Source organism: Spermophilus citellus, assembly GCF_964194105.1.
Source record: "Spermophilus citellus genome assembly, chromosome: 8".
NCBI lineage: Eukaryota > Metazoa > Chordata > Mammalia > Rodentia > Sciuridae > Spermophilus > Spermophilus citellus.
This window is the reverse complement of record NC_138189.1, coordinates 125,980,764-125,996,864: the sequence shown is the minus strand read 5'-3', so window position 1 is coordinate 125,996,864 and position 16,101 is coordinate 125,980,764. Positions and strand designations below refer to the sequence as shown.

Genomic DNA, 16,101 nt, shown 5'->3' with positions numbered 1-16,101 from the left:
TTGGTAGGTGAAGGCCTACTGAGTCTTCTTTGGTAGTCTGAAAAATTCAGCATGATCACTCAGTTCCTTACTCTGCTGTGGGAGGAGGTCATTACTGGATGACACAGGTATTCTAAGAGACTCTTATGCTGACTATGAGCCTGAGTTCTCCAGTTCAAGAATGCATTTGAGACTGATTTTCTAGATGCCGCCTGGCCCCCAAGGGTTAAAGCCAGTAGGAATGGTGACCTTAGAGGGTATCACAAAAGGAAGAGTGCTCCATTCCAGATATCAACCCTCTACAATTAAATAAGAGATAAAAGAATTGAGGATAGAAAAATACAAACTGTTAAACATTGTCACAACACGAAATAATTAGGCCAAAGGGTAGATAGCCTGCTTTATTCTTTTAATTAAAACTAATTAAACATTAGAAAATGGGTATGGCTCAGAGGTAGACCATATGCTTAGCATGCCGTGGGGTTCAATCCCCAGCACCAACAAATCAAAACAAAACCCAACAAAACAAAACAACCCCCTCCAAAACAAAAGACACTGAATATTGAAATTACTGTGATTTCTGATTTAAACTCTTAGGCAGAGGAACATAATTTTACAGCTTTTTGGTGGGGGGGTTGGTACTGGAGATTTATTGATCTCAGAGGCACTCGACCACTGAGCCTCATCCCCAGTCCTATTTTGTATTTTATAGAGAGACAAGGTCTCACTGAGTTACTTAGCATCTCGCTTTGAACTCTCAATCCTCCTGTCTCAGCCTCCTGAGCCTCTGGGATTACAGGCGTGTGCCACCGTGCCTGGCACATTACAGCTTTTAAAATCATCTTCAAGAAAAAAAGTTACTGGATTTTTTTTTTTCAAAATCTTGTCAATAGTATATGGTGCTCTAAAACATTGATGATCCCTTGTGTTTATATCACTTAATATTTCTGTGCAATTGAAGATATATTCTGAAAAGATCCATTGATTTCAACACCAGTTGCTGGCAAACTCCTGCTCAATGTCTTCTCATTTCTCAGTAATTTCTACTTTACTGGAATACTTTGCTGATTTCTTTTTCTTTTAGAATGGTTATTATGGATCCTGTTTAGATTTTCTAAGTGTGAGACAGTGATTTATCTTTCTTTTTCTCTAATACATTCCTTTTAAAAATTCATCAGGAGATGGTCCCAAATAGCACTATAGATCATTCCCACTTGGAGGGATTTAGAGAGCATCTCATTCTAATCCACCTGAGGACACGTTATAGATGAACACTGTTTAGTTTCAAGCATCAGTGACCTCACCTCTGATGAGATTTGAATATCTAAATCAAATATTAACAAGAGTTTTGCATTCAGTTATCTGTCATATTTTTAGGATGTCTATATACATTTAGAAAGGATTTTAGAAATATGTATTAATGACATGCTGTTCTTACTACATATTTCTCGTGCTTGCTAATGCTATTCTGTTTGGAGGACAGCAATACTCAATTTCCCTGTAAATTTTTTGTATGAATACAGTGGCACTGAAATTGTCTTTTGACTATGTAGCCAAAGGTTATTGTCACGTTCTTTTTTATTAACAATCCTGGGTCACCCAATATTTTTACCATAGGGACTCATAATTAGAATTGTTGTTATTATTGTTGTTATATCCATTCCAAGTTCTTTATTTATTTTAGTTATTGAGAGACCTTAATTTTTTTATATGTGGTGCTGAGACTCAAACCCAGTGCCTCACTCACGTTAGGTGAGTGCTCTACCACTTAGCCACAATCACAGCCCCCATTCCAAGTTCTTAAGAAGAAACAGGACAGCCAGATCTTAAAATCAGGTTTTTGCTCCTTTCCTCTACATCACAGCTGCCTCAACCTGCTGTAAATTTTATATTAAACTATATTCGTTTGGATTAGTATTTTGCATAATGCTAAATATAAATTCTTTTTCTCAAAGTCTGACTTTGTGGTTGGCAAACAACAAATTATCAAATGCAACTGTAGTCTTTAAGCTTTCTAAAGCCAATAGGCAGGAGTGAGGCCCTCCTAATAGGGTGCGAGCCAGCCAGGAAGGAAGCTGGGGAAAGTTTCCTCCTAGGAGGTAATTAATTCCTATTGTCCTAACACTCCAAGTAACCCTGAGTTAGGAGGTCCCAGGAAAAAGGTGTCTGCTCTTTTTCCTCTGCTTCCCTGGAGAATTTCACAAAAGCTTTTATTCTCATCACCCCTGTAGAGTAAGCTAGTTAGGCCCTCTGCTTGTGTCCAGAGGACCAGATCTGAACATATGTAAATGAACTGAAAGTCGATGGACAGCCCAGAAGGAAAACAAATGAAGATTATCATCATTTATGAGCCCAGTGATTAGTAACCTAAATAAGATCTAAAAACCACAACAACAAATCTTAGAGGATAAGAATTTAAATGAGCCCAGTGGTTTAGTAATTTGAAAAAAGATCTAAGAAGAACAACAAAATAATCTTAAAGGAGGACAAGAATTTAAAATGATGCCATTTAGACCCAAATTTATCAGGCTGACACTCAGGAAAAAAAAAAAAAAATGGGCTAAGACATAAAAAATCAGTAAGACTGGATCTAGGTTCTGCTCTTGACTCTTTGCTTCTGGGAAAGACACTGAACTTTCTGCCTAGAAGCATGTGCCTAAGGAGAATAAAAGACTAGTGTCATTTACCCAATGACATTCAAATGAAGGCCTTTCTGGTGAGGATATTCTATTAAGCAAAACCTTTACCAGCCCTTTCTTACTATCCCAGTACAATAACTGATGCCAGAAATTGGGTACCATGGCTCTAGAGAGGTGGAGAAATGAAGCCCAAAGACAAAAGGATCTATGTTTAAGGGTTAATTGTAATGAATTTCTAGGGCTGGACATAGTGCCTGGCATACAGCAGGTACTCAGAAAATGAATATATGGTAGATAGACAGATGGAAGATCAGGCTTTCCCCAGTGGTGGTTAAGAACCTCTGGGCAAATGAGACCTGTGGTTGAGTTCTTATCAACCAATTAGCACTGTGACCTAGACAGATAATGCTATAAGCCTTGATTTCTGTGTAAAAAAGAAAATGAGAAATTAAATGAGAGATTAAATGAGAAAGTGCTCAGTTCAGAGTCTAGCACATAAGATGCATACAATAATCATCAGTTATTTTTAGTACTAACATTATGACCACATCCCTCCTCTCCAGACACAAAACAGGGCCGCTCCGAGGTAAGGACCCCACAGGTGAGATTATCTGTTAGCCTCCTAGAGCCTTCGGCCTCTTTGGACTCTACACTTCCTCTTCATCCTGGTTCCCCACAGCAGAAACTGGAGACTCTTCATGAGGTCACAGGCCTTAAAGTGATAACTAGGAGAGTCCATTTTTCTGCTTCCTTTGTGCTGAGACCTAACCTAATCTTGGCCTGTACAGTTGGGGAAAAGGCTTGACAGGCTTGAGCACTGCAGCTGATAGACTCTGGCTTGGCCAACCTACAGCTAGGAACATCATAGCTGTCATTCTTTCTGTAGCCTAGAGGGAGGTTGTGGCCCTCACAAGGGTGGAAGGCTCAGATCTGGCTATGTATTGACCAGGAAAGTTGAGGGTATTTCTACATTGCCTCACTGGATCTGCATGTATTTAAGACATAGATGGACCTTTAATTTATTCATTTTTTATATGTGGTGCTGAGGATAGAACCCAGTGCGTCACACAAGCTAGGCAAGTGCTCAACCACTGAGCCACAACTGCAGCCCCTGCACATAGAACTTTTTACTTAGGATCTAGGAGAGAAAGATCTTTATAGTGACCTTTATTGGCGTGAAGGTGGAGCAGACTGGTTACTCTTGTCTCCCAAAGGCCCTTTCAAATTTAGGGGACCTGCTAATATCAGATTTCTTTTGGGCTTTCCTAACAGTGACCGGTTTCCCTTCATGCAGCTTTGATGCAGCAGGAAAGTCTGAAAATGTGACCCTGTTAGCGAGTAATTGTATTTGTATTGTTTGTCTCTAAAGACAAACTGACTGTCAAAAAGTGACAGCCACAGAAATATATGCAACTCTTGAGAAAATGTCAAGAAGTTGCCTTTTGCAAGGTAAGGTTATAATAATGATCCTTGACCAAGAAGTGAGGGACATAAAGCAGTCTAGCCAATGTATGCTCATTCTACTTTACATTTTTCAATTGAAAATCATGGGGTGACGCCTCCCCTCTACATTAAGGGCTTGGAAGACTTCAGAAGTGTCATAAAAGACATTTGGCTGCCTGCTTCGGGTTACCCAAAGCTGAATTTCCTGCAGGTGGGGCAGGCAGTTCCATTGAAAAAAAATGTATTTAATGATATTATATTATGGCTTAATAATCGGTATTTATCACAGGCAAAACCAATAATCTTCCAGAAACTTCATTTCCCAAGCTGCAGAATACCTGCAATATTAAATTACACCAATTCCCCCTTGCAGAAAAAAAGGCAGTCCAAAACTTGACCCCAACAGGCAAGAGAAAAAATAACTTCAAATGCAAAACAGCGAGGCACTACCTGCCTCTCCCAAAAACGCTCTGTGGGTGAGGCTGAGAATCTGTAGATTCTTCCCTCTCAATATATTTTCATCTAGAAAAAATCTCTATGCAACCCCATGCTTTTGTCTCCTTCAAGTTTATAAGAAGCGTTAGTGACCACCAGAGACGGAAACTGCTAATTACCAAGACTCTTTTGATCTCTGGGGCCATTTGGCCCGGACACAAGCTCCAGTATAGTTTCCAGCGAGTCCAGAGCCTGCGAGTCGGACGATGAATCTACAGTTAACATACCAGCCCAGATCTGGATCAGACATTCTAAATTTTCCACGGACCTTCCCCCATTTTAAGGAAGTACGAACTGTTGGTACTGCTGCCTTAGTGTGCTGCTAAAAGAAAACAAGCGCGCCCCCCTTGTGCAGAAGTGTTTGATTAATTTCAGAAACTCTCTAGCCCCGCACTTTTCTTTGAATTCAGGGGACAGATTAGGGAAATAAGTTTTTAAAACTGTCCATGTCCACTGACTCTCTCCCTTCCCCACCTTCTTCCTTTGATTCGTTTGTGCAAGTTTCTTCTTTTTTCCTGACACCATAATGGGATTCGCAGTGGTTTGTGTAATGAACAAAAGTCACTGCCAAGAGACAGATCACTAAAAGCAGACGGAGAGGGGTGGGTAAGAGGTGGCCTCGGAGGAGGATAATGGGAAGCCGGTCTCCTTCCCATCTGGTCTCCAAAGCCCCCTTCATCTTCCAGGTAAAATGAATGTCCCTTCATCCATCATCAGCAGTGAACGCCCTCCCCCAGGCGAGCCGACAATCTTCTCTCTGATTAAACCTATTAGCCCCGAGCTAGGCGGCTTTGTCGAGCCAACTGAGGCTCTCCATTGTGGCCTTTGTCCGCGGAATTTAAGCATTTACATAATGCATTAGCACGGAACTCAGCACTGGGTCGGGACACCGCGTGGCCAGTTTATCAGCAGCTCCCTCACATGGCGACTCCCGGGGACCACCCTCGCGGATGCGCCTAGTTCAGGCTGCAGACGCATAGTGTTTAGCCTCCCGTAGGCACTTCAGGATCGCTGCGCTTTAAGAGAAATCGGTAACGTTTCCGTGAGTAAACCGAAGCTTGGGCCGTGTGACCCTAACGCCAGAAAAAAAAAAAAAAAAAAAAAAAACAACTAGACATGAATCCTCCTTTCCTGGTGGACGTTGGGGCCTCACGGTTTTTCATGCTGACGGTTGGACTGCCGCGCGCTCAACGGCCACTGGTACTGTGGAGCGCAGAGGGTCCTCGAGTTCCAGTCGCTTGCGCTGGGATCCTGATTCGAGGGTAACAACCCCATCCACCCGTGTTCTTCCTGAAAGCACCAGGGATTCGGGACACTTAAGGGGGCGGGGGAGTTATCATTTTGAGAAAGAATTTGCAGGCTTTCCAGGAGCGCACACTTGGCAGAGTGAATGCAAACTCTTTAGGAAACCAACGTCTCTGGGTATCCATCCCTTCGGAAGGAGTGGTCCTACTCAGAAATCGCGCCCAAGGAAACTTTCCACTGAAGAAGATTCAGAAGTTTTGAGAACGCGCCCGAGTCTCGACAGGTGCAGGATCTGTCGCGTGGCCACGCCTTCGGCCTCTAAATCAGCCGCCTAAAGGCCAGAGTACTTCGGGCTTCAGTGCAAGACAGAGCCCACGGCGAAAGGGGGACAAGGTGCAGAACGTGAGAGCTCTGACTCTGCCCGCGGGCTTCCAAAGAACCCTGGGTCCGGCTACCTCCGGGCGAGTGCTCTCACCAGCACCCAATCAGTGCTCTCCCCGAGTCAATGACAGCGTTCGTCCCGCCCCCTCGACAGTGATAAAAGCCGCAGCGAAAGCAGTACTCTGGACTAAGGCGCGTGGTTCTGCACCTCAGCACCTTCCGCTAGGTGTGCTTCTTCTCTCGCTCCTCAGAGTCGCAGCTACACCAATTCCTCACCCTCTTCAGCCCGCAGTCAGAATTGGCAGAACTGCTTTCCAGGCTTCTCTCCCTCCCCTCCTTTTCTGTCTCCCTCCTTAGCAGTCGCTTTACCTCGCGGCTTTGGGTCGCTGGCGGGCCTGCAGGTGAGCAGCAGCGCAGCGCCACTGTCTGGCGAGTTTACCTTGCACAGCCGGACTCGGGCCAGAGCAGCTGCAGCAGCACCGCTCCCAAGACTCACTCCTTCCTTGCAGAATGAAGAACCCGATGCTGGAGGTGGTGTCCCTACTGTTGGAGAAGCTGGTCCTCTTCTCCAACTTCAGGTTTTTCAGTTTAGACATCCCGGGAGAAGAGAAAGGATGGAAAAAATTCTATGAGGTCAACTGTTTCCTCCGCGGCGACTTACTGGAAGTGCCCCGGACCCACCTGACTCACTATGGCATCTACCTGGGCGACAACCGTGTCGCACACCTAATGCCCGACATTTTGTTGGCTCTGACCAATGACAAGAAGCGCACGCAGAAAGTGGTCTCCAACAAGCGTCTCATTCTGGGCGTCATTGGTAAGGTGGCCAGCATCCGCGTGGACACAGTGGAGGACTTCGCCTATGGAGCCGACATCCTTGTCAATCACCTGGACCAGTACGTCAAAAAGAAGGCTCTGCTCAACGAGGAGGTGGCCCGGAGGGCTGAGAAACTGTTGGGTCTGACCTCCTACAGCCTATTGTGGAACAATTGCGAACACTTTGTAACTTACTGCAGATACGGTTCCGCGATCAGCCCCCAGGTCGACAAGGTAGGATGTGTGACTCTAGGGAGTTGGGCTCGGTGGGGACGCCCCCTACCATCTCTGACCTTTTCTCTTCCCTGGTAGCAGGAATCTTGTGTACCTCCCCCACTATTTCCACACCATTCACCATTCTTAAGAGTTCTAGATTAAGTACGGAAAGCTCTGATGTTTCTAAGGGAGACAAAGTAAGTAAAATAAATGTCGAAGAGCCTTGCAGGATATGCTCAGGAAAAGGCTGTAGCCATGCAGGACCGCTTCCAGCAAATCCAGAGAGCAGCCCTGTTATTGCTGCAGAAGTCATCAGATATATACACAACCATAGTAATTCAAATGACAAAGAGCAAGTGGTTGAGGGGTCTCAGGAAATCTTTTGCAGGAACTTGCAACTTTTCCCAAGAATTGCAATTGGAAGGAAGGTGTGTATTGTATTTATTTAATCCATAATATTATAAACAAATTGTGTGCCTTTAAAATAAGGAAGTGTGCATATTTCTCCCTCTGTAAGCTCCCTGGAGTGAATTCCCTTAGCTTAATATAAACTACCAAAATGTCCTGCTATTAAGAAGACATCCCTGATAAATCCTTTATTTCTGTTTTTTTTTTTTTTTTTTTGCTTCAGAGAAGTTTTCTCCTTGTACTGTGAATCTTTTCCTGTATTGACTTTAATCCCCATCTAACTCCCTCATTGTTAACCTTCCTTTATCCATTAGCTCCAAAGATAGTTAAGGCATTTACAAGTTCCCCAGGGATCAAATCTATTGATTTTTCAAAAAAAGCTCTTTTTTTTTTAATGAATGAATTTTTTTTTAAGTGAGAGAGGGGAGAGAGAGAGAGAGAGAGAGAGAGAGAGAGAGAGAGAGAGAGAGAGAGAGAATTTTTTTAATATTTATTTTTTAGTTCTCGGCGGACACAACATCTTCGTTGGTATGTGGTGCTGAGGATCGAACCGGGCCGCACGCATGCCAGGGGAGCGCACTACCGCTTGAGCCACATCCCCAGCCCAAAGCTCTTTTTTTTTTTTTTTTTATTGTTGGTCGTTCAAAACATTACATAGTTCTTAATATATCATATTTCACAGTTTGATTCAAGTGATAAAAAGCTCTTTTAATGTTAGAAGGTAATTTTACAGGAACTTTGAAAAAACAGTATTACAATTTAAGATTCTTAAATGAGCCACAAATCCAAGGGCGTGGGCAGATTGTTTTCTTTTGGAATCTCTTAACTTTTAAAGATAGTCAACATTTTAAGCCTGCCACTTCATTTGCAATTGGAAGCTTTCTCAGCCTTCACTGTAGTTGTTAAAGAGGTATTGTTAATATTCACTCTTCTTAATGGAAACCTGGGTGAACACACAATGAGCTTTAATATTCCTGTTCACATTTAGATGAAGAATCTGAGTAAATATAATCAAATCTTAGATTTTTAATTGTTCCACATCTTACTGATTTTTTTTACCCAAATGGGAACTCCCTGCCCCACAAAGCATGAAAGTATTATGTTTTTATACATTGGTGTATGAAACCCCTGTAGACTTTTTATAGAGCTCAGCCTCAATCTAGGAATTCTTTCCCAAGCAAAATTTAAAAAAAAGTTAGAACACTGTGAAATGATTCAAGAATCACAGCTCCAGTCCAGGCCTGTTTAGAAATGAACTTGCCCACATTTACAAACACTGTCTCTAAAAGTATACAAAAGGAAACACGTCAGATTTACTTAAGAACCAAGCAAATCATTTCTCCAAGGAAAAACAGTATTTCTATCTAGTAATCAGGAGTTACTTCTTCATGGAACACATGGAGCGCTGTATTATATGTTTCTACAGAAACAGAGTACAAGTGCTTTTTAAAGCTAGTAAAATAATCTGCATAAATAACTAGTTGTACTAGATTTTCATCTTTGGAAACTTTGTCAGGTTTAGCAGCAGTAGAGAAGTGTTTTAATTACTGTTGCTGCATAGCACCTCTTGTGAAACTGAGTTTTTGTCTTCACTTTGAATGGTCTAACAAACAATTTTGGCCACAGACTAGATTTCCTCAGGGGGGAAAAAAATCTTCATCCCCAAATTTTCTAATTCTAAGAACTGTTTTTTTGAACTTTCCCAGAGAGAAGTAGGCCATTCATAATAAAGAAGTTCTACTTTTTAGAAATATAAGGAATTATTTGATTCTGGATTCGATTGTTGAAATCTCCATATTCAAAGCTATTATCATCTTAACATGAGCGTGTTAAAGTGGTCTCTTACTTAAATTCATGTTGGAAAAAAAAAAAAAAAACCACATAACTCTCCCAAAGGTTTTCCCTCAGAAAAACACTGCAGTTAGTTTGAAAACGAACTGGGAAAGAACCTTTTAGTTCTTTGTGATAAATTCTTTTTACAAGTTTAGAAGCCATAAAACTAAGAGATTTTGATATTGCTTTTGATCATCAGGATTTTGTAAATCATAATTTTATAATTATACTTTATAAATCCTTTTATTACAACGCCTTATGCTTTTTCTACTATGATCTTTTTTTCTGACTTTGCTAATACTGTTTTTTTCTTTGCCAAAATGAATGTGAACAGAAAATTGCTCTACATCTTACTAATATTTTACCCAGTGGAAACAGAAAATTTTTCATTTTCTGTGAATTCAGCACTCACAAAAGTGTCCCTACAGGCTTCTTGATCCCTTTCTAGAAACTTCCTACTGTTCAGTACCTCTAGAGATGCCTCCTGGGCTGATGGCCAACTGAACAAGAACTGGAACATTAGAAATGAAATGCTCTTTGAGAGAAACTGCTTCAGGGGAGGATTCGCCCCAATTCTTAGTTTGCCTTCACTAGTAGGATGAAGAAGAAGCAAACATAACTGTATCAGGACAACTTACTTACCTAAATATGCCTTCTGGTATTTCCAACCTCCTTTTCTAACTGTCCTGAAAACTTCATTCATTTTGATCATCACCACTTTTAAGACAATGTACTTATTAACTAATGTTTTAGTTTAGTAGAAAAGAAACAAATCAGGGCTGAGGTTGTGGCTCAATGGCAGAGTGCTCGCCTAGCATGCATGAGGCACTGGGTTCGATCCTCAGCACCACATAAATATAAAATAAAGATATTGTGTCCATCTAAAACTAAAAAAATAAATACTAAAAAAAGAAACAAATCAAATGCTTGACCTATAAATAGATCAACATCTGGATGATTAACATGATGTTTCTCTCTTAAATAATATGTAAAAGTATGAACAGGGATAACTATGCACAGTTAAGATAGTATGTTAAAATATACAGTCATTCACTGAGAACAAATTTTGAATGGATCCACTCCTGTGAGGACAGAGGATATGGCAGTAATGTATCTGTTCACCACAGACTTTATTTCCACCAGAAGTAAAATTTAGCAGTTTTATGCCTCATCAGTTCTGTGTTTAGGAAATATATCTTGAAGGAAACATAAATCTAGAAAACTACCCTGTTTTCTAGTTGACATCTTTCTTGACTTATTTATTTTTATGTTTTATTTTTTTAAAGAGAGAGTGAGAGAGGAGAGAGAGAGAGAGAGAGAGAGAGAGAGAGAGAGAGAGAGAGAGAGAGAATTTTTAATATTTATTTTTTAGTTCTCGGCGGACACAACATCTTTGTTGGTATGTGGTGCTGAGGATCGAACCCGGGCCGCACGCATGCCAGGCGAGCGCGCTTATCGCTTGAGCCACATCCCCAGCCCTCTTGACTTATTTAAAAGAAATGAAAATCAATAAACATTTTTTCTCATTGCTTACAGTCTAAAGTGGAAATTATTTTTTACTAGTATTGACTATTAATATCTTTTGCTATCTTATGAGCAATTTAACAGAAGACTTAATGATTATTAAATATGAACCTTATAAAATTCAGCATAACTATGATATAAATTATAAGAAAGAAACTTCACATTAGTTTTGTAGAAAAGAAATACTTAAAATGTAATTCATTATTATAAAACTTGATTAAGGAGCATCTCAAAATCCCATGTAATGTGAATTTTATCAATAAAGGTCAACTAGGAAAAAATTTTTAAAAATATACAGTCATGCATCCTTAATGACATGAGAAATGCACACTTGGGAGATGTCATCATTGTATGAACATGATAGAGTATACTTACATAAGCATTATCATTTTACTGGGCTATGTTCTATGTGTGGTCAGTTGTCAATGAAATGTCACTATTGTGACTCATGACTATATTGAACTTGTTTATTCTCTCCTTTAAGAACTTGGAAACCAGCTGGGCAAGGTGTGCACACTTGTTTTAATCCCAGCAGCTTGAGAGGCTGAGGCAGGAGGATGGAGAGTTTTTGAACTCAGCAAAAGTATGGTGCTAAGCAACTCAGTGAGATCCTGTCTCTAAATAAAATACAAAATAGGCCTGGAGATATGGCTCAATGGCCGAGGGCCCCTGAGTTCAATCCCTGGTGAAAGAACTTGGAAACCCAGCTGTGGATACAGCTCAGTGGTACAGTATTTGCCTAGCATGTGCCAGATCCTGAACTTGAGCCTCAGCACTGCAAAATAAATAAATTAATTAATATGGAAATATTCCCAAGGCTTTTGGAAGCTAAAGCAGGAGGATTTTTTTTTTTTTAAAGCCTCAATGTTCTAAGCCATCTTGGTCAATATAACAAGAAGAAAAACTTTGGAAACCTCGCTGTCCAATACTCTATAAGACACTATAAAAGAACTTAAAATCATATACAATGCCATGTTCTGGAACAAGAGCTTAAATCTAGTATGAACAGAAAAACTTAAAAAATGATAATCGTTAAATTCTGGCAGTGACAATGATGAGGTAGAGATTCTCAACAGTGATAATAATCATTATAATACTTCACATTTATATAACTTGTAGAAGAATATAAAATACACTGTTGCATAGAAGATCTCATTTGATCCCCACAGTCACCATGGTATTTCTATGAAGAGGAGTTGACAGGTTAAGTGACTTATTTGAGATCACACAGTCAATAAGAGGTGGATTCAGGAATTCAACAGAAGCCATTGCTTCCAAGTAAAATGGTTTTTCTAAGAAAAAACTACACGTTAAGAGAATGCATTACTGAAGGTTATTTCCAGTAACCAATTTATGTGTGCATATAATTGATGGTGAATATAATATATTTAGACAGGGAATGGGATATGACAACAAAATGAGACTAATTTTATGCCTTCAGATTTTAAGCCTTATATAAAGTTATTATTGACATTGAGCATATTTAGAATGGTGAATTAGAAAAACTGAATTCCCCCTAACAATAAACTTAATTCTGTTTTTTTACACAGTATTAGAGATCTTTCTTATGTAATTTTAGAATATGCTATTAATACTAACAAGTATTTGAATATTTTTAACCTTTCATCCTGAATAACTTTTAGCTCTCTGTAAAATTCTGTATTTTAAAATTTATTAACCTAGTTGTTTGTTGTATTATTTCACCTATTCAGGATATAGAATCAAGAAACTGAGTTATCTACATTTTAAATTTTTTCACAAATCACAAAGGAATTTCTAGTTCTCCTGCTAGAGAGAAAATAGTTGTAAAAACTGTTTTGCTATTTGGTATATGTGATTCTTTTAGGTTTAGCTACCTTTCCTAATATTCTTAACTTTTATTTTCCAGTTTTTTGAGATGCTGAAGATAATTATTCGTGATCAGAGAAGTGTTCTTGCTTCAGCGATCTTGGGATTGGTGTCTATAGTCTGCATGGGCCTGGCATCATATACTACCTTTCCTGCAATTATTATTCCATTCTGCTTATGGATGGTTGCCTAATTACATGTCCCCACATTAGTGTGGTATGTATTCTGCATGTAAATGTATTTATATTTATAGAGCACAAATCACTATAAGCCTTGTTAACAAAAAATGTGACCTGTAACCCTGTGTTCTGGATAAAAATGTGATTAAGAATCACACCAAGTGCTTACCATGTAAGCCCAAGAACAAAGGCTTTCTGAATCTTCTCAGGCAGTTCTGTTGCAAAGCACTATCCAAACCTTGGAAAAGTGACAGCTTGTGATAGAATTTGACAGTACAAGAAAATCAGCCCCTAAGGTGATGGCCAGAGGAGATTATTTGTGTTATGTTTTTCTTCTGCAATCATGGTTGTGAGTCTTGAATTTGAAGATTGGAAGACTTAACAACTGTAATAACCAATTTAATGTAAGTTTATTTTGTTTTATTGAAAAACAACATTAAACTGAAAGCATTTTCCAAATGCAGATGAAAACATGTTTGATGATTGGCTTAAAAGAACCACCACCAAAACACAACGTCCTTTTTCTTGCATATTATATATTATCCCAAGCAAGTCAAGAAATCTTATTTTCATTACTTGAAATCATTCTAGGCAAAGTTAAAGTTTAATGAACAAGTAACTGACCAGTAAGTGTGGAAGTCTGTGTTTTCCTGAAGAAATAGCTACAATAGCATTAAATCTGATTTGATTATTTAATCAGAAGCCTGGCATTGATAACTTTTTCCTTTTATGTGTCAATATTGTTATTTTAAATCTGAGAAATAAATGGATATGGATTAAAATAATTTGGATATTGGACATATATGTGTGTATATATATATATATATATATATATATATATATATATATATATACATATCTCAAATGTATTTGGAGATATCCACATATGCACCAATTAAAAGACAAATTAAGTTTATTCTTGATTGCTCTATTATACTGGTGTGGTTATTATAGGGTATCTGTTGAGGCGAATATAAAAGCAAGTCCAATCTGTTTTCTTGTGCCTTGAACCATTAGATATATGTGATTGATTGGTTATCTATTGAAGCCTTTACCAGTAACGTATGGTATAATTTTTTTACAGATTTCTTTTTCTGGTCAGTTGTCTCCATTTCATTTCTAGCCATACTTTATGTCCTTAAAATAATGATGCTACACCAGAATATAAAACCCAAATAAGTAGGACCAAAGGAAATTACTGGGTGAAATAATTTTGAAGTGTCTCCATGCTACCTAGCATGTAAGTTGACTTCACTGCGGCTGTTATAAAGGTGGAGACACAGCAGCATTAAAACTGTCCCGAGGCATTTTTGCAAAATTACCAGATTCAAAAAATCAATCACAAAATAGATTGTATTTCAACTATTAAAATTGCTTTATTAATATTGAGAATCACAAAACAATAAATTATCAGGACAGTGAGGTCAGTTATTGATCCAATTAGAACAAATTTAAAGAGCATATTTTAGTTTAACTGAAGTTTTATCACCCTTAATTTGCCCACATAAATTCAGTTGTATTATAATATTAACTAAACTTGTGTTTAATTATTCAATTTAAGTGTTTAATTGTTTTCAAATTTTTAAAATTAAAACACTTAATGGCAATACCAAAGAATATGGGTGTTCTGTGGGTCTATTCCATTCACTTAAAGTTATCTTAGGAATGTATGCAGAATATCAACCACTATGAGAACCATTGTGCTAGTGGTTTTTCACTTCTTACCCTTGTATTGATTGTTTAAATAAATTCATTTCTTCAAAATATAATGTCATAAATAATTAACACTCTTTTGCAGTCTTCAGTATTAAAGGCAGGAAAAAACAAACAAAAAAAACCACTGTTTGAAATTAAATCTGTGTGCAAAGATAAGGAACGTTTTATTTTATTTTATTTTTGTATCAGGGATTGAACCCCAGGGGCGCTTACCCATTAAGCCACATACCTAACACTTTTTATTTTTTATTTGGATACAGGGTCTTGCTAAGTTACTTAGGACCTCACTAAATTGCTGAAGCTCCCTTTGAACTTGTGATCCTCCTGTGTGTGTCATGTGTTCGCCATGTGCAAGGGCCAACAAGGAAATTCTTAAAGTTGGAATTAACATAATTACTCTTGACTCACTTCATACCTTTAACCAAGCTTTAATCCATCATTCGAGTGCTCATTGTGTGCTAGGCACTGAACTGTTGTAACTTCATGCTCTAGAATTAATATTGTTTTAAAACTAGCTGTTACAGAGTATTCATACTACTATGGGAATAGAGGAGAAAAAGCAAGTCAATTTGCCTGAAAGGTCATCTTATTTAAAGAGGCAGTGCTAGGCATGAAGCTGAGAATAGTATGAAGTGATCTTATCACACTGATAAAGAGGGAGCAGGAAGGAAGGTTTTATTTATTTAATGTTCCACAACACCAGAATTGTTGAACTTCTTAGGAGAAAGGGAGATTCTTTGTTTCCTGTGCTAAATTTGGTTGCTTAACAAGGTAGAAAGAGAGCATGCCTTCCTGATGATGGCAATGGAAAAAACCTTGTGTCTCCTAACTTGAAGCAGTTTATGAATTTCTATGGACTTAACCACTTATGGTTCATCCTTATGATCCTACAAGGCCCTTATATTTATATATTTCTATTCTAACTTGTAAAATCATAACCGAGTAGTATCTGATGGCATTTCTCATTATTAGTTTGTTCTTTGCCCTAGATGGAAGTTGAGAGAACTCGTTGGGGCTTTGATGGGTTGATGCAAGTGTCAGGCACCAGTCATGTGTTAAGGATGAAAAGATGCAAGAGATGTGGATCTTTAAAGCTGATGGCCTAGTAGGCAGAGACTTTCAGCAGTTGACATCTGAATAGAGCCAATTGAAGGCATGGAAAGAGAAGTGGTTGGGTTTAATAACTGACAAGGCCAAAATTATCGGAACTGAGTAGTGCCTTGAAAATATGTGTTTATTTTTCCAGGAGACAGATCTTGGGCAGGACATTTTACATGCTGGGAACAGTATACGTAAATGCATGAAAACTGCAACAACGTGGCTTATGCATAGCTGTGAGGTACTCTATTTTAATGGAAAACATTAAACTGCAAAGAGAA

General features: G+C 38.8%; 1 protein-coding gene across 1 annotated transcript; it reads left to right on the top strand.

The window, feature by feature from the left end:
- Positions 1–6,692: 6,692 nt before the first annotated feature.
- Positions 6,693–13,020, top strand: LRAT (lecithin retinol acyltransferase; the record flags this gene model as incomplete). Its single annotated transcript, XM_081304181.1, has 2 exons — positions 6,693–7,232; positions 12,868–13,020. 2 exons carry the CDS (start codon positions 6,693–6,695, stop codon positions 13,018–13,020), a joined length of 693 nt encoding a protein of 230 aa, XP_081160307.1.
- Positions 13,021–16,101: the final 3,081 nt, after the last annotated feature.